We start from the raw sequence: 27,509 nt of genomic DNA, 5'->3' as shown, positions 1-27,509 counted from the left end.
ATGATATCATTCATTTTCCCTTACAACTTGTATAAATTTATGGCCTTCATCACCCGGGTTTCCAAAAATATCCTTTTGATATCCTCCCCCGATGAATGGATTCCAAAATTTAGTTTGAAATTAATTAAAATATGCCGAAAATTAGTTTGAAATTAATTAACATATGCCAAAAAAACAATTAATTGCATATCAATGATATCATTCATTTTCCCTTTCAATTTGTATAAATTTATGGTCTTCACCACCCGGATTTCCAAAAATACCCTTCCTATACCCTCCCTCGATGAATGGATTCCAAAATTTAGTTTGATTTTTAATTAACATATGCCAAAAAACATTTCATGCACTGTGATTGGAAAAGTCATGCCTCATGCCCCACCAGCCTAATTCTTCCACGTGGCAATAATATTTTAGGAATAGACAGACACTTCTCATTGAGTGACGATAGCAAGAAGTAGAAAGTAGGGAACATTGAATTAATTGTCTAATGCTTAATTAAAATGTGTTAAAATTGGGAGATAAGAGTATAAGACAGATTAATTAGAAGTGTAAAAAGGTACTCATGGAATCATCCCTAATTTTCCCATGGAGAGGGAGAGTGAGGGACCGACAGACAACTAAAATTCAAATAATTTGGGTATTATGACGATAGGAGTAAACATCCAATTGCGGCATTGCCACCTGGGCCTCGCCTGGCGTGGCTGGCTTGCTTTGACCTCTGACCTTCGGAGATTTGCGCTTTTAACTTTAGACTTCACACCAGATACCTCCATTTCAAACAAGGCGAATTTTCACTAGGGAATATCAACAAGTAAAAGAAGATCAAAGCTGTTGACTTTAGGTACTACTTGTTATTGCTCCTCCCTTATAAACTATCTCTTCCCAGTTAAGAACAAAAACCATTTTTTCCTGTTTCTTTATGAGTTGCAGCTGCAACTGCAACTACTTGGTATTTGGCAGTGATCATTGATATCGCTCATGGGACAGCGTTCACCGGCAACGTCGACGGTTGAGATGGATTCAGGAGAGAAGCGTCTCAATGAACTGGGTTACAAGCAAGAACTCAGAAGAGAAATGGTTGCCCAACTCAATCTCAACCCCCTTTTTATTCTATCCAGATCCATTTCAGTTTGATTTATATTCTTCTTCTTCTTTTTTTTTTTCGTTTTTGTTTCAAGATTGATGAGATGGGTCTTTTCTGTTTGACTGGTGCAGACTCTTTTCAAGACACTTGCAATCTCATTTTCCACAATGACCCTTTTCACTGGGATAACCCCCTTGTTTGGCTCGAGCTTGCAATATGCAGGGCCTGCAAGTCTGGTGTGGGGATGGGTGGTTGTGTCATTCTTCACCTGGTTCGTTGGAATTGCTATGGCTGAAATCTGCTCCTCTTTCCCGGTTTGTTTCCTTTCATTCCTATGTTAAATCTCTTTGATTCCACTAATTTCATTTCTGCATGTTTCTATTCCCTTAGAAAATAAGAGATTTAGTTTCAGAACCACAAAATGAATTTAGTGAGTTAAAATGAATTGTCTACATGAACTGAGTTTTTCTAACCTATCCAAGAGTTGATAATTGAAACTTTTGGTTTGGTTGCTCTATGAATTGACATGGAAGAGTTATACAGTTGGAATTTAAAGGGTCAAAAATTTCTGGAAAACAAGGTACCTTACCTTCTCTGAGAGAGAATAACCAAGAATGAATGCAAATTAACTTAAATGACATGCTGATATGAGATTCTGCAAATCCATTTCATAATAACTCATTTTCCTGTTGTTCTATGGAGCTCCTAGAACTCACTGTTTTCCCTGTTCTACTGACTATCATGCCCCCAGGTTACTATTAAATAGACAAGCCAAGTTTTCCCATGTTATTGTTGGAATCATCTTCTCTTAACCTTTATTTTTGGTTCCTCTCTTCCATACTGACAATTCCCATGTTTTATATGTTCGTACTTTTGGTTTTAAGTAATGTTTATATCCTTTAATGAGAGCTTTATCTCTGGTTCAAGAAAATGTTGCAACGGGGGTTAAGTTTCTCCTTTATTAAGTTTGGTCCTTAGTACTTGTACCTGCAATTCCCCTTGGGTTGAATGTAAGCTACAGAGTATTGTAGCTTTTCTTTTAATTGTTTTGACTCTTCTTTTTTTGGGTAGTACTCAAGTATTCCAGCTTTTACACATTTATCTTTATCTTAGATATGCTATATTTCCTCCGAATGAGATAATTTTCTTTAGTTGGGAATCTCATGTTCAAAAAGAAAAGGTTAAGAACAAACTCTTTTTAAGCATACAGAATATTCTCTTTTGTTCATGTCATCCATGGCGTAATGTTATACTTTTATAAGATGAATATTTTGAACTCACTTGTTCTTGGCATTAAACAGACTACTGGCTCTCTTTACTTCTGGGCTGCTCATTTAGCTGGTCCCAAGTGGGGTCCATTTGCTTCGTGGTGTTGTGCATGGCTGGAGACCATTGGCCTCATAGCTGGCATTGGTACACAGGTAACAATAGTTTTTGGTACTATTGTAGTTAATTTCGTTTGAAGTGTTAATTTTTCTCCGGTAAGTAAAAGAAACATGTTCTCTTCTATGTAGTATAAATTACCTGAATTTTACATTTTTGTGCTTTATAAGTTTCTGATAAATCCTTTTTTATTGTTTGGTAGGCTTATGCAGGGTCACAAACATTGCAAAGTATCATTTTACTTTGTACTGGTACAAACAAAGGTGGAGGGTACCTTGCACCAAAATGGTTATTCTTGTGCATGTATATAGGCCTCACAATTATATGGGCAGTACTCAACACATTCGCATTAGAAGTTATTGCTCTCATTGACATGGTTTCAATCTGGTGGCAGGTAAATGTTGGATTTATATGATTTTATGTCATTGTCTGATCTGTAGTACACATATTCCAATTTGCACTTAATGAGCTGAAATGTTAGAAAGGCATCTGCATATAACTGTTATGGCCATGGAAAAGGGTTCTCTAAGTGAGCAGCTTGGAAAGAAACCTCGAAACGGCACCAAAATATCTACCAAATAGCAGTTCATGTGGGGCCTAGAAATTGTGGACAGGTAGACCCCAAGTTATCCTGCTCACATATGAACTTCAAGCCCAATCAAAAACTTGCAGGTGGCCAAATACAAATTTTGAAAAATCCAAGACTATGAGAGAGTGCGCAGTAGTTTCCGGAATAATAGTAGGCGCGCATAGAAAAAACATGAGGATGCATGCCAATACATGGGAGTGTACTTGATTGAATTAGGTTCTGAAATTTGACAAGTGACCAATTGATACCATTCTTTAGATATCCAACAGTTAGAATTGTCATGTCACTCGTCCATATGGCAATAATGAAGAATCTGCTTGGAGATTCCTTTCCAAGCTGCTCTGTTGAGGAACATTTCCCAATTTTTGTAGTTTTAAAAAAAAAATTGAGATGCACCTTGAATCCACATATCCTATGCTCATGAAATGAGCATGATACGGGCACCATTAATCAAGACAGATTTTCGTTTCAAAACTCTGTTTTACAAATATACTGAATTAGTAAATTCAACTCTCGAAGATGAAATGAAAATTAATATAAAATAATGCTGCCATTCCAAGATAACATCCAGCTTAAAATGTGAAATTTTCAGTAGTACATTTCTCTGGATGTGTTTCAGATGTAATATCTACTTGAGATTAGAAACCATTTTAAATAAGATCATATGGCTACATCTTCACATTATTCAGTGTTCCTTTGCTGTAATCAGTGTGTCATCTAGTTGTTGACCTGATTCTTATTTTTTTAAGCAATGGGATGATTCCAATTCTATAGTTTTCTCTCCCAGATTAGGGTTGCTAGGTTCCTTCTGAAGGTTGATGACATCTTAGGAGTGTGATCTATTGTGTGAAACTTTTTGGTTGATATGGCATTTGTGCTTTACTATTAGTGAGAGCACTTGAAGCCTATGAGGGGTAGAAGATTTTTCTCGAGGAAAACCTCTGCTGGAAACCTAACATAGAATGTACTTGATATTGAACTTGATTAACCTCAATGCTATCTGATGGTTTGCAATGTTAAAACTAGTCAAAGCTCCACAGGGCCAAAAGACAAGTCATAGTCAACAGATCTGCCTCTTATTATGTGTAGTCATAATACACCTAAGACCCCAAAGGTTCACTAAAGTCTCTATTCTCAAAAATGTATGGTATATATGCACCCTTCCCAAGTATTGTCCCAGATTTTCATCTACTCAAAAGTGATTAAACTGTTCCTTGAATAAACTATTGCAGATGGTATAATTTCAGAAGTCAGTGGATTGTGCAACAAAATTTTCCCCTTTCAGATTTTGTCTTCTTGTATTTCTATAGTTATAGCAAAAAAAAAGAAGAATTTATATATGTCAAGTCAACGTATATCAAGTGAAGAAAATAAAAACATCCATCAGTATCACTTCCTCATTAAACTCATGAAGATCATTTGAGAAGTCAGGGAATATGTTTCCTATGGATATTTACAAAGGGATGCAATGGGTCAGCTCTCCTACTCCACATACAAACACAAACATATTAGTCTTAATTCTGCCTCCAATTTTTCATCACTTAGAAGATGAGTAGAGCTTCTCATGGCGCGGTGTGCTGCACAGCCACCTAAGAGTCTGACCGCACATCCAGCCTCCTTATGGTTCTTTTAATAGCTTCCTCAATACCAACGTACCTCCAGCATCCTTAGGAATTATGAGATTAGTCCTGCTTTTATACATATAAACTGGAAAACCCAAATACCAAAATGAAATGCATAGTCCAGAAACCCCCCAAAAAAAGGCCCTTACATTTCATCTCTACCATTTTTGGTATCATTATATTTGTGCCATGATAATAAAAATGCATTTTGTGTATTTCTGGGTTTACAATTTTCTTGAGTAATGTTTTTCGTTAATCTTACAGTGCTTCCTTGATAGGTCGTTGGAGGTACTGTCATAGTTATAATGCTTCCCCTTGTTGCACTGACAAGGCAATCTGCTTCCTATGTATTCACCCATTTTGAGATGGCGCCGTCAACTGGGATAACTAGCAAACCATATGCAGTAATACTGTCTTTTCTTGTCAGTCAGTACTCACTTTACGGGTATGATGCTGCAGCTCATCTAACAGAGGAAACAAAGGGTGCAGATAAGAATGGTCCAATAGCAATTCTTTCTAGTATAGGCATCATTTCAGTATTTGGATGGGCATACATCTTGGCCCTTACCTTCAGCATTCAGGTATTCTTTATGAACTAATTTTTGGATTACTGCTTCCAATATGTTCTCGTCTATCTAACTAACATAGGATTGCAATTGTCATGCAGGATCCAAGCTATTTATTTGATGTAAACAATGAGACTGCTGGGTCATTTGTGCCGGCTCAGATACTTTATGATGCATTCCATGGGAGGTATCATAATTCTACAGGAGCAATTATTTTGCTTTTCATTATTTGGGGATCATTCTTCTTTGGTGGCCTTTCAATCACTACTAGTGCAGCCAGAGTGGTAAGTAAAATGTCATCCTTTTGAAGTTTTGAAACTTGGTCCATGTTTCTGCTTTTTGAAGTTACTGCTCTTAAACTGGACTCATGCACATTTTAAATGTACAAAAGGATATTTAGAAACTTCAGTACAGTTCTCATTTAACTGCATCTTTTCTGAGAATCAGTATATCCCTTTTCGTGAACTATAATTTAACCTTTAACTAACCTGAAACATCATTTACAAAATAACCATTCATTAGAGGCATTTAATCTTGCAACCAATGTTTCAATCATATGATAGTATACTTTTGATGATCTGATCATGGATTGGATTTTAATATCATAACTTGATGATCTGATCATTTATTCTTCAGTTGGAATCCTTTAGATGCTCCTGATGGTCTGATGACCTTAGATTAGATTCCACCGTTGTGTTTTCCCTAATTAAAAATGCTAGTTTAGCAACCACGGTGGTTTAAAATGTGGAAAATAATGGTTGAACCATATCCAAATTCAAATCTTTTAATTGAACCAGAAGTTTGGGCCATTTTATCATCGTCTATAAGCATGGACTCACAACCTTTTGGGACAAGGAACCCCTAAGGTCAGTTTAAGCATTAGGAATCATAGCTATAGATACCTCAAACCTGAGGAACCTTAATTTTAACTTACCCGTATAAGTTCAGTTACTCATGTTTCGGTGATTTTCACTCTTGAAGTATCATTATTCTTCTCTCTAGCATTTCTTTCCTACTATTTAGTGGTTCCAATGCATACAGTTGGCTCCATCAGACCATGATTCTACCTATTAAATATAACATCAGATGGGATCCCTGGATTCTCCAACTGTTGATAGCAGAGTCCAGGAATCGAATCACGATTGAGCTGTAGAAAAAGTTATCCTTGCACCAAAATACAAAAGGCATCAGATAGAGCAGTAGTTTGGCATTCAAGGCATAGGAAAAATGTTTGCTATCAATTCAATTAGGACCCCGAGACATTGGCTTCTGATTTCACGGATAAGAATCTCTGCTTCTTGTAGACAATGATAAAACACAGAACTCTGTCCCCCACCCCTCAATTCAAGCCAACTCCTCCATTCAAAAGTTCTCTTCACTCACTGTGTTTATTTACCACACACCCACAAACAAAACCACTCAAAAAACATGCTTTTTCCTTCTTCTGTCACATCTTATTATGGGTCAGTTTCCCTTTAACAAAGACAGAGTTAATGTTAATAGGTTATTAAATGATTAAATTCTTAGGTTTCAAATGAATGTCATACTCTGACCTTCACAGAATTTGAGATAATTGAATATGATAGAAACATCCTAAAAATTTGGTTACTGAACATCTAAGCCATTTGACAATGTTTCAAAACAGTGAGTTTACCATTTTATAAACTAGATCTCTCCATATTCATAACAGATTCAAAACAGTGTAGACTCTGTCAAGATTGGGTAGATTCACCCATAAAAACTAGACTTAGCTGAGCAACCACTGTTAGTATTACTCGGTCAGGTTTATCTCTTACAACTACATTTTGACATAAAATGTTTCAGGTATATGCATTATCAAGGGATGGAGGAGTTCCTTTCTCATCTATCTGGCGAAAGGTGCACCCAAAACACAAGGTTCCTTCAAATGCAGTGTGGTTGTGTGCAGCCATCTGCATTCTTCTTGGACTTCCTATCTTGAAAGTTAATGTAGTTTTTACTGCTATAACTTCAATATGTACTATTGGATGGGTTGGTGGCTATGCTGTTCCAATTTTCGCGAGAATGGTGATGGAAGAGAAGAACTTCAGAGCAGGACCATTTTATCTGGGCAAGGCAAGAAGGCCAATTTGCTTGGTAGCCTTTCTGTTTATCTGCTATACCTGTTCAGTCTTCCTATTGCCAACTTCCTACCCAATCTCTTGGAATACATTCAACTATGCACCTGTTGCTTTGGGTATTGCTTTGGGCCTCATATTTCTTTGGTGGCTTTTGGATGCAAGAAAATGGTTTAAGGGGCCTGTTAGGAACATCGATGTCCCCAATGGAAAGGTTTAACATGTTTGTCTATGTAGGTAGTAGTCTCTATGAAATTTGTGAGCACGATCGATGTACATATTATTGATGTTCTGCTATAATGGAATTCAGATATAATTTAGATTTTCTTTATGGTTGTAATGAGTGGGTTATTGGGTGTTCATTCTATCAAAATATGATTTTTCAAAAGGTGTTTTAGTTTTCTACTTTTTCTATAGTCAATGCTGGATTTGGAAGCAACCTTCCCTGTCAAGTAATTATAAACGAATAAAACTTTCTCTTTCCATCCAATCTTTCCCCTCTGGTCAAAGCTTGTTTTTTCTACATTTCCTTCCTTGAAAGCTGGACTTGGAACAACCTGGCCTGGAAAATAACTATGAACAATTAAAATGTCCTCTTTTCTTCCACTCTCTTTTCCGTCCTTGGAAGCTGGATTTGGAGCAACCTAGCATGGCAAATAACTTTGAAAACGGTATGCTTCTTGTTGTCACCAAAGTGGTGAAGTTATACTTTTTTTTGATTGCCTTTTGTCTTATTTGTTAAAAAGGGATTTGTACTTTTATGTCACCATCAAGATGAGTTGAATGGCTCAAGGCTCCATCTTTATATGATCATTTATGCAGGTTATTATGCTCCATCCCTTTTCTTTCGTGTTATTGTCTTTGGTATGCAAGGAATCAATATCATATAACTCATTGCAGGCCAAACCTTCATAGAATTGATCATGTCCAACATTTACCGTTCCTTATACATGAAACAGAGCTTGGTATAATGTCATCGATATCCTTACAAGATATACTTGAGCTTTACTCAATTTGATCATATCATTATGGTTTGTGACGGGAGTTTTAAAGTTGACACTAGTGAAGCAAGATGGACTTCCATTGTTATTATTAATAGAAGGTTTCCTATTGCATCTATGCATTTTGGTTATGCAAGGAGCACATTGGAAGCTGAAGCTAGGGGAGTGCTCTAGGGATAGCAAAAAGTAAGGTCATTGGGAGTCGAATACATAGATGTTTGGACTGATTGCCAAGTTTTAGTTGATGAGTGGAGCAAAAAATTCAGCAATAGCCATGGGAACTCTTTACGGTTCTTTTTGATATTGTGTTGCTTATCAAATGTTTTGTGAAAGTCTATATGATGGTAAAATGATAGGAAGTTTGTTGACTTAACCCGTAACTTGACTAATCATGCCTAGATATCTAAAAAAAGAACTGTTGTATGTGACAACGTGGACACTTTCTTTATTATTTTTAATCTATTTTGTTTCTTATCAAAAAAAGATTCAAAGGCTGTCATTGTTCTGCACAAGTTGAAAAATGAAATGATAAGATTTTACCCTTATTAAGAGAAAAAAAAAATTGTATTATACTAAAGGATCGAGTGGTTCAGATGGTCTCCAATGGGTATTGGGAACACTACAAAGGTATTATCTACTTTGTACTATAGAAGGGCTAACATTAATGACCGTTGATGGATATACTTTTCCTTCACCAACAGTGTATGAACACTTTTCTTTATTAAAAGAGTAGAAAAACAAAAAAAAACAAGGTCATCTCGTCAAGCTTGATTACAACATGACTTAACTTTTAATCAATGGATTTTGTAACATTTTTTTTTCCCTTTTTAATAAAAGATGTATATATTTTTTAATAAAAGTAAATCCTATTATTTCAAATTTATAATAAAAAAAAATGTGTAATACAATGACAATGATATAATGATTAATCATTTTGAAATCCTTTTTTATACCTAACTTTTAAAAAAATAAATTTAAGAATAAGACAAAAGGGCAATCAAGAATTGTTGCTTTTATAATTAGAATCTCAACAAGGGGGTTACAGTAAAACTTGGGCGAGGGGTGTTCTATAATATTTTCTCCTTGATCCTTTTGCTACTTCTCTCACGCCTTACTTAGCTTGTTAAGTTGCTAGTTTTGTTCTTCACCTTGTGGAATATCTACAAGAAGCATATATGATTGATTTCTTTAATATCTCATTGGTGAATTTAGATTTTTCCAAGTGACAAAAATATAAGGTATCCTAAATGAGGGAGAGAAGGCAGTCTCTACCAATAGTTCAATATCGATAATTATCACCTCATTGTAGCACATCTTAGACAATGTTTTCGACAGCATTTTGCCATGTGAGTAATTGGAAGAATTGGAGGGGACAACGATTCTTCAATATCTGTTTCATCATTAAAATCATACCGAGAGATTTCTAAAAGGAAAAAACACAAAAATCAAAAAATAAAATAAAATAAAATAAAGTTGATGATGTTGAACGTTGACTGTAAGTGCAGCATGCATTCTGCACGAGCTCAGAGTACTCAAGGATTAGTACACGCTGGAATATATTTATTGTTGTTTTATATGAAAAGGAGAGTGTTTTTGTTTTTTGTGTAATTACGCGAAAAGAATTGACGTCAGCTTTCAAACTCATGAGATTCTCTATGATTCATGCCCCTCCACTCTGATTTTTTCAAGTTGAAGTAATTAATAGCTCAATTAAGAAGAAGCGATCGAAATTATAGTAAAATAAAGAAAGAAAGAAAGATTAGTTCTAATTAAATGCATGGTAATGGACTCATGCAGAGTCATTAAAAACAACCAAAATTCAAATTTGGGGTAGGAGTGAATAATTAGTACTAATTGTGTCCCTTAATCCCAAACCCAAACAATTTTTTTTGTTTCTATTTTTCTTCTTGAGCTGCTGCAACTGCAACTATTTGGGAATTGGAAGTGACACGACAATGTCTGGTCTAGAGATGGATTCAGGAGAGAGGCGTCTAAACGAGCTTGGTTACAAGCAAGAACTCAGAAGAGAAATGGTGATAATCCGATTTCCTCTATTTGTTCCTAGCTATTTAATTTGTGCTTTTTATTTCCTTTATCAGTATTAATTCAATCAAAATTTTGGTTTCTGCAGTCTCTGTTGAAGATATTTGGGATAACATTCTCAACAATGGCGGTTTTCATAGGGACACCACTGTATGGTTCAAGTATTCTTTACGCAGGGCCTGCAAGTATGATATGGGGATGGGTTGTGGTTACATTCTTCACTTGGTTCATTGGCTTTGCTATGGCTGAGATCTGTTCTTCTTTCCCAGTATGTTTTTATTTCTCTTATATTATTTTCTTTGGTTCATTCGGTTTGTGATGGCTGACTCTGGTTTCAATCGATTTTTCTCAATTTTTTGTTTGTTGCATATAGGGGTTAGATCGAAACCGAGCCGATAAGATGTTCGGTTTACAAAAACCACACCGAAAGATATAATTATTGGTCCAGCCAGTTAATTATCGGTCTCTTATTGATCCAATCTCTGTTTTTTATTTGTAAAAAGAAAAAAGATAAAGTTTTCCTCCACCCATAAAAGACAGTTCACCCACCAACAAACCCCTCCTGAGGTTTTGTTCCGTTCCAAATTAAATACTCTCCTGATACCGATTCTTGCCCTATCCCGTACTGCGTGAATGGAATCCCATTCATCATGGGAGGAGGGAAACTCAATCCAAAGAATATTGTACAAAAAAATATTGAATTTTATCAGCTTTTATGGGTTTCTATCAGTTTCACTCCAAACGGTTGGTTGGTCTTAATAGTAGGCTTGATCTGTTTTGGTTTTATTTTTTAGTGGTTTTAGAAAGGCAAAACCAATACGACCAATAAGGAGTTTGGTCGATCAATTTAGCTCGATTCGATCAATTTAATCGAGTTGGTCTGATTTTTGACATCCTTAATTGAAAGAGTATCCTTATAGGTTCTGATCATTTTGAAAAAAAAAAATATTAAGGGGACAAAAAAAAGGCTACCAAGTTAGTGAGTAGATCCTCAGTCTAAACATAGGAGCATGCTAAATTACCATTCTGCCTCCCAAGAAATAAGTATTTCTATGTATATTGATGCCCCTGCATGCATTCTCATTCGCTCCCACGATGATGCAGAGGCCAACGACCAAGCAACAATCTCTTGCCTACAATATAAATAGGAATATTGAAACTACTCGTGAGTATTGTGGAAGTTATATCGTAGAAAATGTTCCATGTCCACTATACATGTACATCATTCCCCATTACATTCTGAAAAGTTTTTCTTCCCTCATCTTAACTAATAAAGAAAGGGGAAAAGGTGGACACGCGATCGTCATATTCACACCCCCTCACATCTATATTTTCTTAATTTAATGATGTGAAATTATGAATCCCCCATATATATGGTTTGACACCCACCAAGACCCCTTTCTCCCTCTTTAAATGCTTATGATATCCATATGGAAAAATATTCTTGGGGGGGGGGGGGGGGGCACACCTAGATAGTGAGGGTCAAAATGATCATTCCACCCCTCAAGATGCCAGTGTCTGTTCTTTCATTGGCTATCATGCATGCGTGACTCTTGCGCTCCCCCTTAATTGTCTATATATATGGGCTGCGTGCCTATCCCTCTCTTTAAAGAAAATCTTGTAGGTTTGTTCAGTTTGTGGCACTAAATTGCCTTATGATTAATTATTTCCTAAGCTTTTTAAATAAATAAATAATCATTTGAAATTTTAAGGGGTGTTGTTCTCTTTGTCGTAGCGCAGGCAGTGCCTAGGCACATGGGGGTGGATATAATGACCACCCTACCCCCCTTGCACAGGCTGCCCATGTGCCTGGATGTAGCCTACGTTGCGGCACAAAATATTCTCCTAAATTTTTATTAGACTGACATGATTCTTACACTGACAACACAGACAGCTGGTTCACTATACTTCTGGTCAGCTCAATTGGCTGGTCCTATATGGGGTCCATTTGCATCTTGGTGCTGTGCTTGGCTGGAAATTATCGGCCTTGTTTCTGGGATAGGCGCACAGGTACTGCTATGTCCTATCTTCTCCATCTCTCTAATTCGATGACTTAACCTAACTAATTTTCCAATATTTAACTCATTAACTTACATATAACTCCACTTAGGATTGAGATGATGATTCTGCACATTAATTCTTGCTGTAAAATATAGGTTTTTGTCATGTTAGGAATGATTTATGGGGTAAAGAAGTCATTTTGTCTTAAATTTGGAATCTCCGCTTGAGATTCATTCCAAAGACATATTTTTATAAGGGTTTTTTTTCATGTCACTATGCCTAATTAATCAATTCACTTCACTATGACTTTCTTATCCCCACTTTTTACTCATGTTATTCAATATCTGAAGGGTTTAAATTTAAATGAAAGAGAAAAGTGGGGATGGTGGGTACCCTCGTAACGTTGCACAATGATTCAATCAATTTATGAGAGAGGGAGGATATGGAGAAATGGTGGAGTTTGGGTAGATACCTGGGCGTACGCCTCCCCTCTTGACCTAGACGTTTGTGTAGAGACGATGCGACCAAGTAGAAGTCTCTTTCCCTTAATGAATATATGAGAGATTTTCTTTCCTTTTCTTTTAAATTAGTTAGTTCTCCTAGAATAGAGGAAACAATTGAGTGATTAATTTATTTTATTCACACTATTTGATCCCCAAAGTATTACCTGGTTTCTAATTAATCTTCATTCTGCTCTGTTGCTAGGCTTATCCAGGGTCACAGGTATTGCAAATCATCTTTCTATTATGTACTGGTACAAACAAGGGTGGAGGATATTTTGCTCCTCCCTGGGTGTTCTTATGCATGTACATAGTTCAAATCATCATATGGGCAGTACTCAACATATTTGCACTACAAGTTATAGCCTTTCTTGACATTATCTCAATATGGTGGCAGGTATATATGCTTTCATCTGTAACTATATATTTTATGCACGTGTCTTCTTATTTTGTATCTTGTGCTTTTAGCTTTATTCCGAAGTAGATTAATAATATTACTGACTCCCTGGTCAGGAGGACACTGTCAGTAGCGTGTAGGACAGTTTGGCCAAATTTCAATCCATTGATTCGGGAGTTATGTCTATCTCCCTCCATTATAATCCACGCATAATATGAATAAAATTCCCCCATCCCCTCATTAATGGAAGTTCTTCCTCAAATGCACTGCATTTCACCTATGTTCTACCACTCCTTTGATTTTTCACACCAAGAGATCTGCAGGTAACTGGCTGTTTGGTTATAACTATAATGCTCCCGGTGGTGGCACTGCATAAGCAATCTGCTTCTTATGTGTTCACTCAATTTAAGACATCTCCAGAGTTGACAGGGATCAGTAGCAAACCCTATGCTGTGATTCTATCACTACTTCTCACTCAATACAGTTTGTTGGGTTATGACACTGCTGCACATCTAACAGAGGAAACAAAGGGTGCAGATATAACTGGCCCTATTGCAATTCTCTCAGGCATTGGAGTTGTCACATTTTTCGGAGCGGGTTACTACTTAGCTCTTACTTTCAGCATTCAGGTACTTTCCCCTACGGGAGAATTAATCTTTAAAAAGCTAGCCTTTAAGGAGGGGTGCCTAAGTACCTATAAGTCTCCACATCGGACTACTCACATCTAATGTGCTGTGAAACTTTATCTTTGTGCAGGATCTGAACTACTTATACGACCCAACCAATGAGACAGCAGGGGCACTAATACCAGCACAAATATTCTATGATGCATTTCAGGGGAGGTTCAATAACTCTGTAGGAGCTATAGTTTTTCTGGTCATCATATGGGGATCCTTTTTCTTTTGTGGCCTTTCAATAACTACTAGTGCAGCCAGAGTAGTAAGAGAAACCAGCTTCAATTCTCCTCCTAATTCTATCTCATTTTTCTTATAATCGAAAATTTTCAATTACATTTTATCTGTTATGTTCTGTTTTAGGTGTATGCTTTGTCAAGAGATGGAGGAATTCCCTTTTCCATGATATGGAGAGAAGTGCACCCAAAGCATAAGGTTCCAAAGAATGCAGTTTGGTTGTGTGCAGCCATTGCCATTATTCTTGGATTACCCATTTTGAAGGTTAATGTTGTCTTCACTGCCATCATTTCTATATGTTCAGTTGGGTGGTTTGGTAGCTATGCAGTGCCAATTTTTGCAAGGTTGGTAATGGATGAGAAGAATTTCAAACCTGGACCTTTTTATTTGGGAAGAACTAGAAGGCCAATTTGTCTAGTGGCCTTCTTATGGATATGTTATACCTGTTCAGCTTTTGTATTGCCAACTTACTACCCCATCAACTGGGATAACTTCAACTATGCACCCATTGCTTTGGTTATATTTCTGTCATTAATAATGTTGTGGTGGGTATTGGATGCAAGGAAATGGTTCAAAGGACCAGTCAAGAACATCACTTAATTGTTTAAAACATACTTGCAAATGGTCCATTGTCTACGTAGTGCATTGGAAGTAGAGTGTAATGAGAGAAAGATTTTTTTTGTTTTTTGGTAACAAATGAGAGAAAGATATTGGAAATAGAGTGAAATGAGAGAAAGATATTAGTTGTACCATGGATATTTCTCAATGAAATCTTACAGGATCATTTTATGTTTTGGAGTTTCTGAATGACACCTCTATGGCTGTATTTAAAACGTGGCACCTTCTTTTAATTGCCTCGTCTCATTTCCAGAAGTTCTTAAAGATAAGGGTATATATAAAAGGATTTTCAAAAATAATTTGAAAATGAATCACTATGTCATTGTCAAAAGGTGTCACAGTTATACAAATGTTTTACATATACATGTGAAATGACACTATTATCCTTATTGGAAAAAAATTTATACAATATGAAGAACTAGCACAAGGAGTAGAAATAATTTGTTCATAACATTGCGCACAAAATGATAATCTACTACATACAATATGCTTAATTCAATTCTCTCATGAAAAATAAGGTTACTAGCAATCTAAATAGCAACTTGATTATCACAAAACCAAATTTTCCCACGAGAATTTTAATCATATCAGTTTAGCCATTGTATTAACTAAAGAATGATACTCAGCTTCAACACTTGATCAAACAACTGTACTTGCTTTCTACTTTTCCAAGTAACCAGACTACCACCGACAAACTAGGTCTGAATCACTTCAAGTTTTCATTGATTCGATGATTTTGCCCGAGTCAAGTAAAACCTTAATTTATTTACAAAGTCAGCATTGCTTTCACCATCAAGTTTAATATTAATATTCATAAGTGTAACAACAAGCTAGCTTAGCCCCTAACATAACCTTTTACCATTATTCCAATAATAACCATTGTATGAGCATTTTAGATAACAAACAAATATTATTGTTGCAGTCTAGTCTAAAGACCAGACCATAAAAAGCTTAGGGAAATTTTCAATTTGAAAGATACACTTCAACCACCACGTTTTGACACTTCTAAACCTTTGATCCAGGTCATGGCCGGTCGCTCATTTTGTATTTTAAATCAAAGCAAACATGATGATAAAGCCCGATCTATGATGGGATTGTACCTTTCCAATTGGATTTCTTTTTAGATGCTGTTAATGGTCTAATCATTTCAATCATTATCTAGCATTGACTAACACCCTGTGTGCATGGCCATGACTCCCCATAACAGGGTTCTGGTTCTCCTCTAACCGGGGCGGGAGCTGGAGGGTCCCCGTTCGAAATCCCCACCCCACCCACCCTCCCAAAATAAGGGGGTTGGTCACCAACCCACCTTTGTTTTAATTGGGCTGGACCCTCCGGTCAAGGAAACCCAAAAAAATATTGGGTTTCCTTGACTTTCGTATGGTAAGGAAAAAATTGACTGGTATTCTTGACCAATTATAAGGATGAAATTCTACAACTTGCTTTTCCCTTTTTCTGTCAACATCTTATTGAGGTTCAGTTTCCTTTAACTAAGGATAGAGATAAGGTTAATAGATTATTAAATGATGGGATTTAACATTTCTAGGTCTTCGATTCAAATGAATGCCTTACCTTTAACCTTTCCAAAAATTTGAGAAAATTGAATATGATAAAAAGTATATGAAAATTTGGTTACTTCAAAACATCTAAGCCATCAAACTATGATTTTAAAATAGTGAGTTTTTTATTCAAGGTTTGACTTGTTCCACCTTTACATCAAACCTTCTTAGGTCCTCCGTCCTTGTGCGAGGACATTCCTTGGGACCTGAGCACCACCCACATGAAATCCGGATCCGGTTCCTCTCTAGGGAGCTCAGGGGGCATCCAAGGGTATAGTTGTGTCACACATATTTTGGCGCATACCTAGAGATGTGTGCGACATAGCCCAACGGTTGGATGCCCCCTGAGCGTGCTGGACTCCCTGGAGAGGAGCTCAATCCCATGGAATCCACAGTGGTGCTCAGGTCCCAAGGAGTGTCCTCGCACGAGGACCTGAGCCGGACTAGACAAATATGCGTCATTGTGACATGTAACAATAAACAATTATACTTGATTTCCCCTAATACATTATACATGTAAGCCAAATTAATGGCAACCAATGCTGGAAAGAGGGTTTAAATTAATAGATGATTAATGCATTAACAATCATATATATATTTTTCCAAACAAGACAGTCTTGTTGAGAGTTGGACAGAGGGAGTAATTGACTGAACAAATAATGAAAGTTGGGACATGGCACAGTGGTCAACTAGGGATAACAACACCAATCCAAGGCCTGCACATTTCTAGTCTACTACTAAACTAAAAAAGGATCCAGGCTGGGCAGGGTACAAATTTTGGTAAAGCCCGACCCAGGTTGTAAACCCTAATTATTCAGAACCCACATCTCGTCTCTAATTATTGAATTGAAGACCTTCATTCATAAATGGCGGCAACCAAATGGAAAATTCAAACTCTCTCAACTCTCTTCATTTCTTCTTTGCTGTATGCTGATTTTGCGGGAACCTTGTTCCCACGTTACTAAAAGTTCTTTATCAAAACAAAAATCTGGCAAGAGAAAACAGAAAGGGTAGTGGAAGACGAGTCAGACTATACCCATCAGATAATTGTATAAGGAAAATAATTTTTTTTATTGGATCTGGATCCTATTTTATATACGATATGTGGATAAAAGATCTTCGTATGTAATACTACTCAATATTCTTGATGATACACACATTTTTTTGGTTTTTGAGAAAGAGAATTTGCTCTGTTTTTTGTTTTTGAGAAAAAGAATTTGCTCTGGAGAATGTGATCTGGTTCGCTCAGATAGAACAAGTGCTCAAAAGACAAAAAAACACAGCCTAAAATTGAGTGAATTTTAAAGAGAGTAATAGAGCTTCGTTTCGAGTCAAAAGGGAGGGGGGGGGGGGTTCCAATGGTTTTTTCCTTGGCTAATTCTCTAACTACCTTCTTGGCCTATAAAGGTACCAAATTCTCAACCTCACCATTTGGACTGGAGTATCTGCAACGATATGAACTGATTTTCCTAGTCTCACACTGGTGAATCTCGATCACTTAGAGTGATTGACAAGAGAGGTGAAGACAACCACATTGATTCTTCACAGTCAAGGGGGTGCACTGTCCTTCTTGTTGTTCTTCGAGTACTACTTCAGTTCTGGTTGACCTGTGAAGAACTGAAGATAACATGACTAATTCACAACCTCAGGTTACGCTTCCTCTGTTCAGACCATCTTAAGTATCTGCAAGGATATCTATATATAAAGCTTCTCCTTTGTTCCTCACTGGTGAATTTTGACCACTTTGATTCTGTAGGCTCGCCAGATGGATAGGGGAGAGGAAACTCCAGACAGGAGAATTCATCCACTTGAAGTTGATTCAGGAGAGAAGCGTCTCAATGAGCTTGGTTACAAGCAAGAACTCAGAAGAGAAATGGTAATCTAATTACCTCTCTTTGTTCCAGTTTGATTTGCTTTACACAGAGTGTTTAGATGACTTTCATGGTGTTTCTTTTTCTTTATCAGCACTCAATCAATATGTAGTACTTTGAGTTTTCTGTCATCTGAATTATCTGTTTCAAATCCAGAGAGATTGAAAGTGGGTCTTTGTTTGATTTCTGCAGTCTCTGTTGAAGACATTCGGGATTACATTCTCAAGCATGGCGGTTTTCATAGGGACCCCTTTGTATGGTTCAAGTATTCTTTACGCAGGGCCTGCACCTATGATATGGGGATGGGTGGTGGTTACATTCTTCACCTGGTTCATTGGGATTGCAATGGCTGAGATCTGTTCTTCTTTCCCGGTGTGTTTCATCTCTTATAGTATCTTTGCATTTTCAATCACTGTTATGCATTTTCAGAATAACAGTTACGTTTATATTAGACAAAAGTGGGTGGATCTGTGAGTCTGTTATTAGGATTAGATCACAGAATAACCCATCATTCTGAAACACTAGGATTTTCTACCTAGTATTGGCTTCCATGAATTAGAAGCCTAGCAGCAAATTCCTGTTGCTTCTATGAACTTTTTATGCTTTCCTTATCCCGGATAAAAGTTCCATACATGCAGGAACTTGACCAGAAATTAGGAAGTTGACAAGCAATAGATACTTAAGGCTCTTGTGTTATGAAACCATTTGAAACCCAGGTACAATCCTAATCTTCATCTCTGGATGAGGGTATTACTTGCAGAATGTTGAAAGAGTATCTTTACACATTTTTAATATATTTTGAAAACAATATAAACAGGAATACTAGAAACTACTCATGAGCATTGTCGAAGTTGTATCCCTAACATGTTCCATGTCCACTATACACCATTCCCTATTGCATTATGAGAAGTTCTTGTCCCTCTAGATGACCCTATCTTCCCCGATAAATAAAATCTTGTAGCTTTGTTCACGTTTTGGAACTCCATTACCTTTTATCTCCCAATTATTTTCCTTCAAAAAAAATATTCATTTGACAAATTTATCAGACTGATATTGTTCTAGCATTGATATCAGACAGCTGGTTCACTTTACTTCTGGGCTGCTCATTTGGCAGGCCCCAGATGGGGTCCATTTGCATCTTGGTGCTGTGCTTGGCTGGAAGTAATCGGCCTTGTTTCTGGGATAGGTGCACAGGTATACTTCTGCTTCCTCCAAGCTTGTTTCTCTTGAATGGCTTAGCTATCTGGCATTCAGTTGCAAAAATATAACTCTGATTAACTTAGTCGAAATGCATTTGGATTGAGATGATCGTGAACATTCTCTCATTTGGACAGAATTAATTGACAGATTCATTTATTTTATATACATCAGTTCCTTGATTCTGCAAACCACATTTGGTTTCATTCTCATCATTCAAACTGTGATCCTAAGTATTACATGGTTTCTAACTCATCTTCTGCTCCGCTGCTAGGCTTATTCAGGGTCACAGACATTGCAAATCATCATTCTCCTATGCACTGGTACAAACAAGGGTGGCGGATACTTTGCTCCTCCCTGGGTGTTCTTATGCATGTACATAGCTCAAACCATCATATGGGCAGTACTCAACATATTTGCATTACAAGTAGTAGCTTTTCTTGACATAATCTCAATATGGTGGCAGGTATGCTTTGATCTGTAACTATATATCATGCTGCCCATCATTTCATGGATCAGCGATTTCCTCCTTCTATCTGTGGTGATAGAGATGTCTCACATTGAGAAAGAAGAGATAAATAGATGGTGTGAAATGGTTTTGAGCTTACAAAAGACACTTGATGTCCCACTTACACATGGCTCATAATCTGTGGACTGGCTCCTCCCCCACTTTCTCTCTACAACCCCAACTGCCAGCAGAAAATTTCCAATAGGGCAATAGAATCACCCTAAAAGTCGATAAATAGTACATATGCTGGGTATAGAAAATTTCATCTGGACACACCACTCAATCCCATACTTCTTTATGGATTCTGGCTGTCAAGTATTTCCAGGGTTTCCTTTCCGTACTCACTTCTCATAATAGTCTGACTGATGGTTCTTGATAGATGTTTAGGATCATCCACTTGAGGCGAGGGGATCTCAAAGTCATACATGGGCCATAACGGACAGTTTCTACCATTCAAAGTGCATTGATGAGACCATGTATCATGTGAACTGCACAGGTAGGGATATGTCTGAAACATCACCCTGCAAACTGAGCTAAGATTCGATAAGAGATGTCAAATGATCCTGAAAATCTCCACACTAGGCAGTCATTTTCTCTCTCTTCTTCTGCTCCCCCCATACTCCCCCAGCAAGGTATTCAAGCTACCATTAATTAAACGTGAGCAAAAGACCTTTCCTCTTTCTTCCTCTCACTGATTCTATACGTGTGTCACAGTTCAATATCTTCATTAGAATTTTTGTGAGACAACTGTTAAGATCCTAACTTATTAAACTACCTTCTTGTACCATGAATTTGGTTCAAAACCCCATCAACACCCAAAAACATTGATGACTCACTTGTATATATACAAAAGATGAGGGAGAATCGTTTTTGTCATAGATTTGGGTCAAAATATGCTTGTGTATCTACAAGTACCACAAACAAAAGAGGAGGCGAGAGAGATAGTAGTATTTTTCAGTGAGTTCTGTTTTACCTCTCGAAATCTTCATAGAAACTGTACTACTGATTAAAGGTACAGACCACAAATTTCTGAGAATGTTGTCAATGGAAGTTCTTCCTCTCATGCACTGCATTTCTCCTGTGTTCTACAGCTCTTTTTATTTTCTCAACAAAATACCCGCAGGTAATTGGTGGTCTGGTTGTAGTTATAATGCTCCCCTTGGTGGCACCGCATACTCAATCTGCTTCTTATGTGTTCACTCATTTTGAGAAATCTCCAGAGTTGACTGGGATCAGTAGCACACCCTATGCAGTGATTCTATCAGTACTTCTCAGTCATTACTGTTTGTATGGTTATGACACTGCTGCACATCTAACAGAGGAAACAAAGGGTGCAGACAAAACTGGTCCAATTGCAATTCTTTCAAGCATAGGAGTCGTCACATTTTTTGGAGGGGCTTACTACTTGGCTCTTACTTTCAGCATTCAGGTACTTACTTTACAGAGTATTACTGTTTAGGTATTATGACCAGCACAAATGCATATATATTGGCTGTGAAACTTCATCTTTGTGCAGGATCTGAACTACTTATACGACCCTAGCAATGAGACAGCTGGGGCCCTTATACCAGCACAAATATTCTATGATGCATTTCAGGGAAGGTTCCATCACTCTGGAGGAGCCATAGTTTTCCTCTTCATCGTATGGGGATCCTATTTCTTTTGTGGCCTTTCAGTCACTGCTAGTGCAGCCAGAGTAGTAAGAGAAACCAACTTCTCCTCCTGATGCTCTCTTGTTTTCTTATTATCATATTATTTTGGTTAGCTTCAATCCATATCATATTAACACATGGGAGTGCATTACATAAAGGTTCAGCAATATATTTAAAGTTATATCTTACCTTTCATGATTTGTTCTAGGTGTATGCTTTCTCAAGAGATGCAGGAATTCCCTTTTCGTCAATTTGGAGACAATTGCACCCAAAGTACAAGGTGCCAAAGAATGCAGTTTGGTTGTGTGCAGCCATTGCCATTGTTCTTGGACTACCCCTTTTGAAGGTTAATGTTGTCTTCACTGCCATCCTTTCTATAAGTACAATTGGGTGGGTTGGTAGCTATGCAGTGCCAATTTTTGCAAGGCTGGTAATGGATGAGAAGAATTTCAAACCTGGACCTTTTTATTTGGGAAGAGCTAGAAGGCCAATAGGCCTAGTGGCCTTCCTATGGATATGTTATACCTGTTCAGTGTTTCTATTGCCAACTTTATACCCCATCAACTGGAACACTTTCAATTACGCACCCGTTGCTCTGGTTGTATGTCTGACTTTAATAATGCTGTGGTGGGTATTGGATGCAAGGAAGTGGTTCAAAGGACCAGTCAAGAACGTCAAGCTTCAGAACGGAAATGTTTAACATTTTCGCAAATGGTCTAATGTTTACTTTATGCATTTAAAGTAGAATGAGAAATGAGAAATGAGAAATGAGAATGAGAAATGAGAAAAAGACATTAGCAGTAAATGAATATTACTTAATGAATAGGAGAGAGAAAGGATCTTTTTATGAATAAAAAAAGTTATCCATTTAAGTGTTGGGTATTTCGGTAAATTTCTGTATAGGTTTTTAGCAAAAAACCTATAGCGAGAGTTCTTTCCTAGTATTGAAAAATCTGAGAGAGATGTGAGGAACGAGCGACTGTAACCTATTCTCCATTGATAGTGAAAAAGATTTCTTCTCACCGTGGACGTAGGCAACCTTGCCGAACCACGTAAATCTTTATGCGCATTGTGTGATTGTATTTGCGATTTCCATTATTATCTACATCATGTTAGGTTTTACAGTAAGATATTAACTCCAAGTTTTGTTGGCTGAATCGCTCCAAGGAGCATTCCCAATTTACCAAATCTAAAGGTAAAAAGACTATCGACAAAGGAAATCGATCCCCAAACTATAAACTTCCAACTACAGCCCAAAAGCAGGAAGATTTAGAAAAAAAAAAAAAAGGGTAATTTGTTTCAACAATAACAGGCAGGATTTCAGAATGAGAAATGGAAACAAGAAGGAAGAGATGGAGGGAGAATCAGTTCTAGATAGAACCAAGATGGAGGGAAGGGAGAGAAACCCTCATTCACAACGGACAATCAGCAGGTAAACCCAAAAAATTCTTGAATTACTTCCAATCGTCTGAAAATCAAGGGCTTACATTACATGTATAGACTCAAAACTGCCTAATAGAAATCTAAAAATAGAATTTGGCACTTAAATTGGACTCAATCTCCAATTGCTGATCGATGAACATAGGCTTTTCGGTGTCTGCAGATTCACCAGAGAGCTAGGGTTTCTTTCCAACTTTTTTTTAAGAGGGGGTGATTCTGAAACAGGTAAGAGACCGATCGTAGGGCTCGAAGTGCGAGAAAGTCTCGAAGCGAGAAATACAGTGAGAGGGACGACTGGGAGAGCACGATTCTTGGTTCCGCGTTTTGTACCAATTCCGCCCAACCACCCCCCACCGATGGCGACGACGGTGATCGCTGGTTCTCTCCCCATTCCAAACGCCGGACTTTTTTCTTTTCGTGACTTCCAAACACAGAAAGGGTAAGGTGTGCTGTTTTCTGTGAAGAAGAAGGATTTTAAAAAAACAAAAAAAGGGTTTTTGACAAATGGTCCCCTGAACATGCCTATTTGTCCAAATGCATCCCTACAATTTTTTGAATTACAAATTTCCTCTACTTTCAAAACATTGTAACACTTTGATCCAAACAGTTAGTATGGAACGTTAGCAATTAGTTTCAGGAAATCTAATGATCAAAATACCCTTATGATAAAAACCTATCAAAATTAAAGAGTGAAGTGACCCCAAATTGCCCTCCATCTTCCCCAAATGCTTTCGCTTGCAAAAAAAAAATCTGCAACTCATCTTCCCCAAATCGATTTAGGGAAGATGAGTTACAGGTTTTTTACATCCAAAAACCTCTTAACCATCAAAGACAAAGTACCCAACGAAAAGGTCTTCTCTTCTTTGCACATTAACCAGACAAAGATAAAAAAGAAAGCTAAAGAAGTAATAAGAAAAACAAAAAGGAAAATAGAAGAAAGACTAAAAGTGAATTTCTTATCCTCTATTCTGAAAATCCAAAATCTTTGTGCATTTCATTGGGTGGGGGCCTGAACTTTGGCTGCAAATGAAAGGGAGAGTCTTTGTTGGTAGGACTCCAATGTCTCAGAATCTCTCCCACCCACGGAGACAATTCGTAGTTGTAGAGAGAGAGAGAGGAGAAGAGAAATGTTTTGTTACCCATCAATGGCAATGGGCCTGCGCTTTTGGTGCCAATATGCCATCCTTTGCTCCACTCTTCCTTTTTCGAATACCCAACCCTACAAATCTCTCTCTCTCCATTGGGATCCTTGACTAAAACTTGCCCTAGTCTTGTTCTCCGATTAATAAATCTCTCGCTCCATATCTATTTCTAATTCAGTCATTCAGTGGTGGTGACTTCTCTAACGCGCACACAACCCCTCTCTCCTTCTCTACCTCTTCCGCAAAAATAAAGAAGAATAAAAAAAACTGCTAATAAGCTTCCCTCTTTTACGGAGGTCACAGGGCTTCCACGGTCTCTTTCGTTGATCTCGTACACAAAAAGCTCCTGAACTTTGGCTGTAGACGAAACAATTTGAGAATTACTACAACCAAAAAACTAAAGGAACAACGACAGTTCAAACAACGATCGATCTTAATAACTGAACATTCCAACAACAGTCCAACATAATATAAATTAGAACCTAAATCTGTACCTTGAAACGATCGAAATCACATAAATGAGAGAACACTAAACGATTTAGTGAAATCGTTGAAGAAGATTGGATTTCAAAGAGGTCTGGAAATCGTTTCGGATTTTTTTTCAATCTTTAGTTTCAAACCTAAACGATTTGAGGAAGATGGGGGTAATTTGATCACTTTACTATAATGATCATATGTGACTAGTGAGAGCCAGTTTGGTCATTCTACCCTATCAAGGGCAGAATGATAAAAAAAAATACAGCCGTTTGCACATAACGTTTCATACTAACGGATTGGACTAACATGCTACAATATTTTAAAAGTAGGTGAGAGTTTGCAATTCAAAAAGTTGTAGGGGTACATTTGGATAAATGGGCATTTTCAAAAACCCAAAAAACAAAAGTAGGGAAGGGTGGTGGGTCATTTTTTACAAATGGGGTAAATATGAAAATATACCTTCATTAAGGGTATTATGGGTAATATTTGGCTGATGACATCATTATTTAACTCTTCTCATCTAACGGTAGGGGTACGTTTGTAAAAAACTTTCAAAATACAAAGAAAGTTTATAAAATAGATGAAATTTCAGAGTTGGGATCAGCTCCACATATGTGGGAGGTTGACACGAGGACATACCCAAGGGTGGAGTAGAGAACCGTTATCTATTTTCAAAAAAAAAAATCATGGTACTAAATCTCTTAGCTTTACAGTAACTGCATCTGCACCTCTGTACATTTGCAGGTCTTCTTTCCCAAAATTGGCATCAAAAGTTGGAGTGTTTGGGTCTGGGAGGAAAGTAGCGATTCAGAAACATTCTTGCTTCTTCTTCTTCTTTGATGTTACAATTAAAATATGGTAAAGCCCTTGATTTGTGATTTTTATTGTACGCTCAAAATTTTTTCTGTTAGTACATAAAAAGTCCGTTTGGCATTCAAGGTGGGAAGAGCACCAGAGAACTAAGGGCTGATGGAGAAGATTCAAAGCTACAAAGCCTATAATATTCGTTCTGTTGTTCCCAATTAAACAAAAATTTAAAAGCCTAATTTCAATTACTAGCCACAGAAGGCATACAGAATGCTTTTCTTCTTATGTGCCCAATATTATTTTTATATAATGAAGTTTGAACTATTGTACAAGCTGCATTCTAACAAATGTTTGGATAATGCAATGTTCTTGTTTTCCAGACCTTTCCTTGATCATCTTTACCTATTCTATTAGACATTATCTCCTCTCCTAGCAGAAGATACTGCTACCTATCTCTCTCTCTCTCTCTCTCTCTCTCTCTAATACCTCTTGGGTAGTTTATATCCATTAAAAAAGAAGAAGAAAGCAGGATTAGTGTTGGCTTAGCACTCATAAGAGGTTCGAAGGAAACAGCTGTGAATAAGTAACGCCCTTCCTCACCTCCTCCCCTGCTAAGACCTTATGTTCATTGCTCTGTTGTAAGTAAAGTCTTTCTCTTAGCGTTCATCGTTCATGACCGAGAAAGAAGAAGACACGAAAACAACGGCCTTCGAAATTCAGAAATGAGTGACTGAATGGAGATTAGAATGATGGAGAGAGAGACAGAGATATGAAGGTTGGACAGTGTTCTAAATGGCGGACAAAGAAGAAGAAACAGGGTATGTTTCTGAATCACCACTTTCCTCCCGAGACCAAACGCTCCAACACTACTTTTGGATTTCGCTAGAGACTTGCGCCTAGTTCTACCATGATGGCCAAGTTTGGGCTGTCTGGTTCTATGCATTTTGGAGAGTTGGGTAGGAGTTGCCATTTTGATGTCAATCTTGGAAAACGAGACTTGCAAATATACAAAAAGTGTAGATGCAGGTGTGCCAAGAGTCGCGGGGCCCGGCGAGGGCACGGGGAGGGTGTGGTGTTGAGCAAAGAGTGATGTGGTTGTGGTTTGTTTATGGGTTGCCTTTAGCTGGCGGTGTGGGGAGTTTTTGATGGCGGGCGTGAGTGGATAGAGGGCCGGGGGGGGGGGGGCTCTTCCCCGATGGGCCATCTCCCGTGGGAGGGGTGGTGCATGGGGCCCTTGGTGGATAGATCCGCGTGGTGATAACGCCCTTGGTGCTTGGAGTATAGACTTTCAATACCATGGAAAATTTTTGAAAAGAAATAACGGTTCTCTACTCCACCGTTGGGTATGTCCACGTGTCAACCTCCCATCATATGTGGAGCGTTTTTACACTTCACATATGTGGAGCTGATCCGGACTCAAATTTCAAGGGTGGTAAACATAATAGTTTGAGACCTCAAGGGTGGTAAACATAATTTAAGTTATGCTTAACTGAAAATTAGTACATGTTTATACTGACACATCCAGGAGTTGCCATTTCCAAAAGTAATATCAGAACATTCTATAGAAAATGAAGTTTCTTCACTTTTGTGCAATAACGATGACAAGGATAAATGTGATTGAAAGAATACATGGGGAAAGAAGTCTTTTAATCTTAAATCACTAGAACTGTTAAAATGGAAAACATGCATTTTCCTCATCACCTCCAATTTTGTCCTAAAATCCATTTGATTCATGCTATGTGCTGAGGCAGCCAGAAATTGTATTGGGTTTGAGGGGGTTAGAGATGATGTAAAATTCAGTCTTGAGCCTTCAACTTTGAGAGCCTCTAAGCTAGAACTTTGAGAAGTATCATTGGCCATTTTCAACCTGATCACTGAAAATTTCATGTTCGGATTGCTCATTTAGGTCTTAACCTTGACAATCAAGGAGTCCTAACCAGCATTTTGCAAAAGAACCCACCAATTTTTCACAGGTTCAGATTGATGTATTAATTGTTACCCTCTGTGATCCATCCAACTCATTGCCATCCCTATTGAATCCACTA

The 27,509-nt window shown here is 37.5% G+C and overlaps 3 protein-coding genes across 3 annotated transcripts; all 3 read left to right on the top strand.

Moving 5' to 3' along the window:
• The first annotated feature begins 916 nt into the window (after nucleotides 1-916).
• LOC122666987 (amino-acid permease BAT1 homolog) lies at nucleotides 917-7,619 on the top strand. The gene is made up of 7 exons (XM_043863128.1): nucleotides 917-1,077; nucleotides 1,216-1,398; nucleotides 2,386-2,505; nucleotides 2,670-2,861; nucleotides 4,957-5,259; nucleotides 5,346-5,528; nucleotides 7,069-7,619. The coding sequence occupies exons 1-7, from the start codon at nucleotides 979-981 to the stop codon at nucleotides 7,558-7,560; spliced, it is 1,572 nt and encodes a 523-aa protein (XP_043719063.1). The 5' UTR covers nucleotides 917-978; the 3' UTR covers nucleotides 7,561-7,619.
• Nucleotides 7,620-10,296: 2,677 nt separating this feature from the next.
• LOC122668201 (amino-acid permease BAT1 homolog) lies at nucleotides 10,297-14,275 on the top strand. Its single transcript, XM_043864795.1, has 6 exons — nucleotides 10,297-10,374; nucleotides 10,473-10,652; nucleotides 12,275-12,394; nucleotides 13,091-13,108; nucleotides 13,606-13,911; nucleotides 14,039-14,275. Exons 1-6 carry the CDS (start codon nucleotides 10,297-10,299, stop codon nucleotides 14,273-14,275), a joined length of 939 nt encoding a protein of 312 aa, XP_043720730.1.
• A 3,856-nt stretch (nucleotides 14,276-18,131) lies between these two features.
• LOC122669529 (amino-acid permease BAT1 homolog) lies at nucleotides 18,132-22,341 on the top strand. Its single transcript, XM_043866305.1, has 7 exons — nucleotides 18,132-18,246; nucleotides 18,434-18,613; nucleotides 19,316-19,435; nucleotides 19,713-19,904; nucleotides 21,070-21,375; nucleotides 21,463-21,645; nucleotides 21,807-22,341. Exons 1-7 carry the CDS (start codon nucleotides 18,136-18,138, stop codon nucleotides 22,296-22,298), a joined length of 1,584 nt encoding a protein of 527 aa, XP_043722240.1. The 5' UTR covers nucleotides 18,132-18,135; the 3' UTR covers nucleotides 22,299-22,341.
• The last annotated feature ends 5,168 nt before the right edge of the window (nucleotides 22,342-27,509 follow it).

Source organism: Telopea speciosissima, chromosome 7, assembly GCF_018873765.1.
Source record: "Telopea speciosissima isolate NSW1024214 ecotype Mountain lineage chromosome 7, Tspe_v1, whole genome shotgun sequence".
In the NCBI taxonomy this organism is placed as follows: Eukaryota; Viridiplantae; Streptophyta; class Magnoliopsida; order Proteales; family Proteaceae; genus Telopea; species Telopea speciosissima.
This window is presented reverse-complemented; position numbering and strand designations above follow the sequence as displayed.

What these genes read in the sequence shown, in the direction of transcription:
- LOC122666987 (XM_043863128.1), top strand. Translation starts at nt 979, where the DNA reads ATGGGACAGCGTTCACCGGCAACGTCGACGGTTGAGATGGATTCAGGA. An exon ending in AAATCTGCTCCTCTTTCCCG is followed by an intron (nt 1,399 to 2,385) that starts GTTTGTTTCCTT and finishes GGCATTAAACAG; the next exon opens with ACTACTGGCTCTCTTTACTT. An exon ending in TAGCTGGCATTGGTACACAG is followed by an intron (nt 2,506 to 2,669) that starts GTAACAATAGTT and finishes ATTGTTTGGTAG; the next exon opens with GCTTATGCAGGGTCACAAAC.
- LOC122668201 (XM_043864795.1), top strand. Translation starts at nt 10,297, where the DNA reads ATGTCTGGTCTAGAGATGGATTCAGGAGAGAGGCGTCTAAACGAGCTT. An exon ending in AAGAACTCAGAAGAGAAATG is followed by an intron (nt 10,375 to 10,472) that starts GTGATAATCCGA and finishes TGGTTTCTGCAG; the next exon opens with TCTCTGTTGAAGATATTTGG. An exon ending in CTCTTACTTTCAGCATTCAG is followed by an intron (nt 13,912 to 14,038) that starts GTACTTTCCCCT and finishes ATCTTTGTGCAG; the next exon opens with GATCTGAACTACTTATACGA.
- LOC122669529 (XM_043866305.1), top strand. Translation starts at nt 18,136, where the DNA reads ATGGATAGGGGAGAGGAAACTCCAGACAGGAGAATTCATCCACTTGAA. An exon ending in AGATCTGTTCTTCTTTCCCG is followed by an intron (nt 18,614 to 19,315) that starts GTGTGTTTCATC and finishes CATTGATATCAG; the next exon opens with ACAGCTGGTTCACTTTACTT. An exon ending in TAATCTCAATATGGTGGCAG is followed by an intron (nt 19,905 to 21,069) that starts GTATGCTTTGAT and finishes AAATACCCGCAG; the next exon opens with GTAATTGGTGGTCTGGTTGT.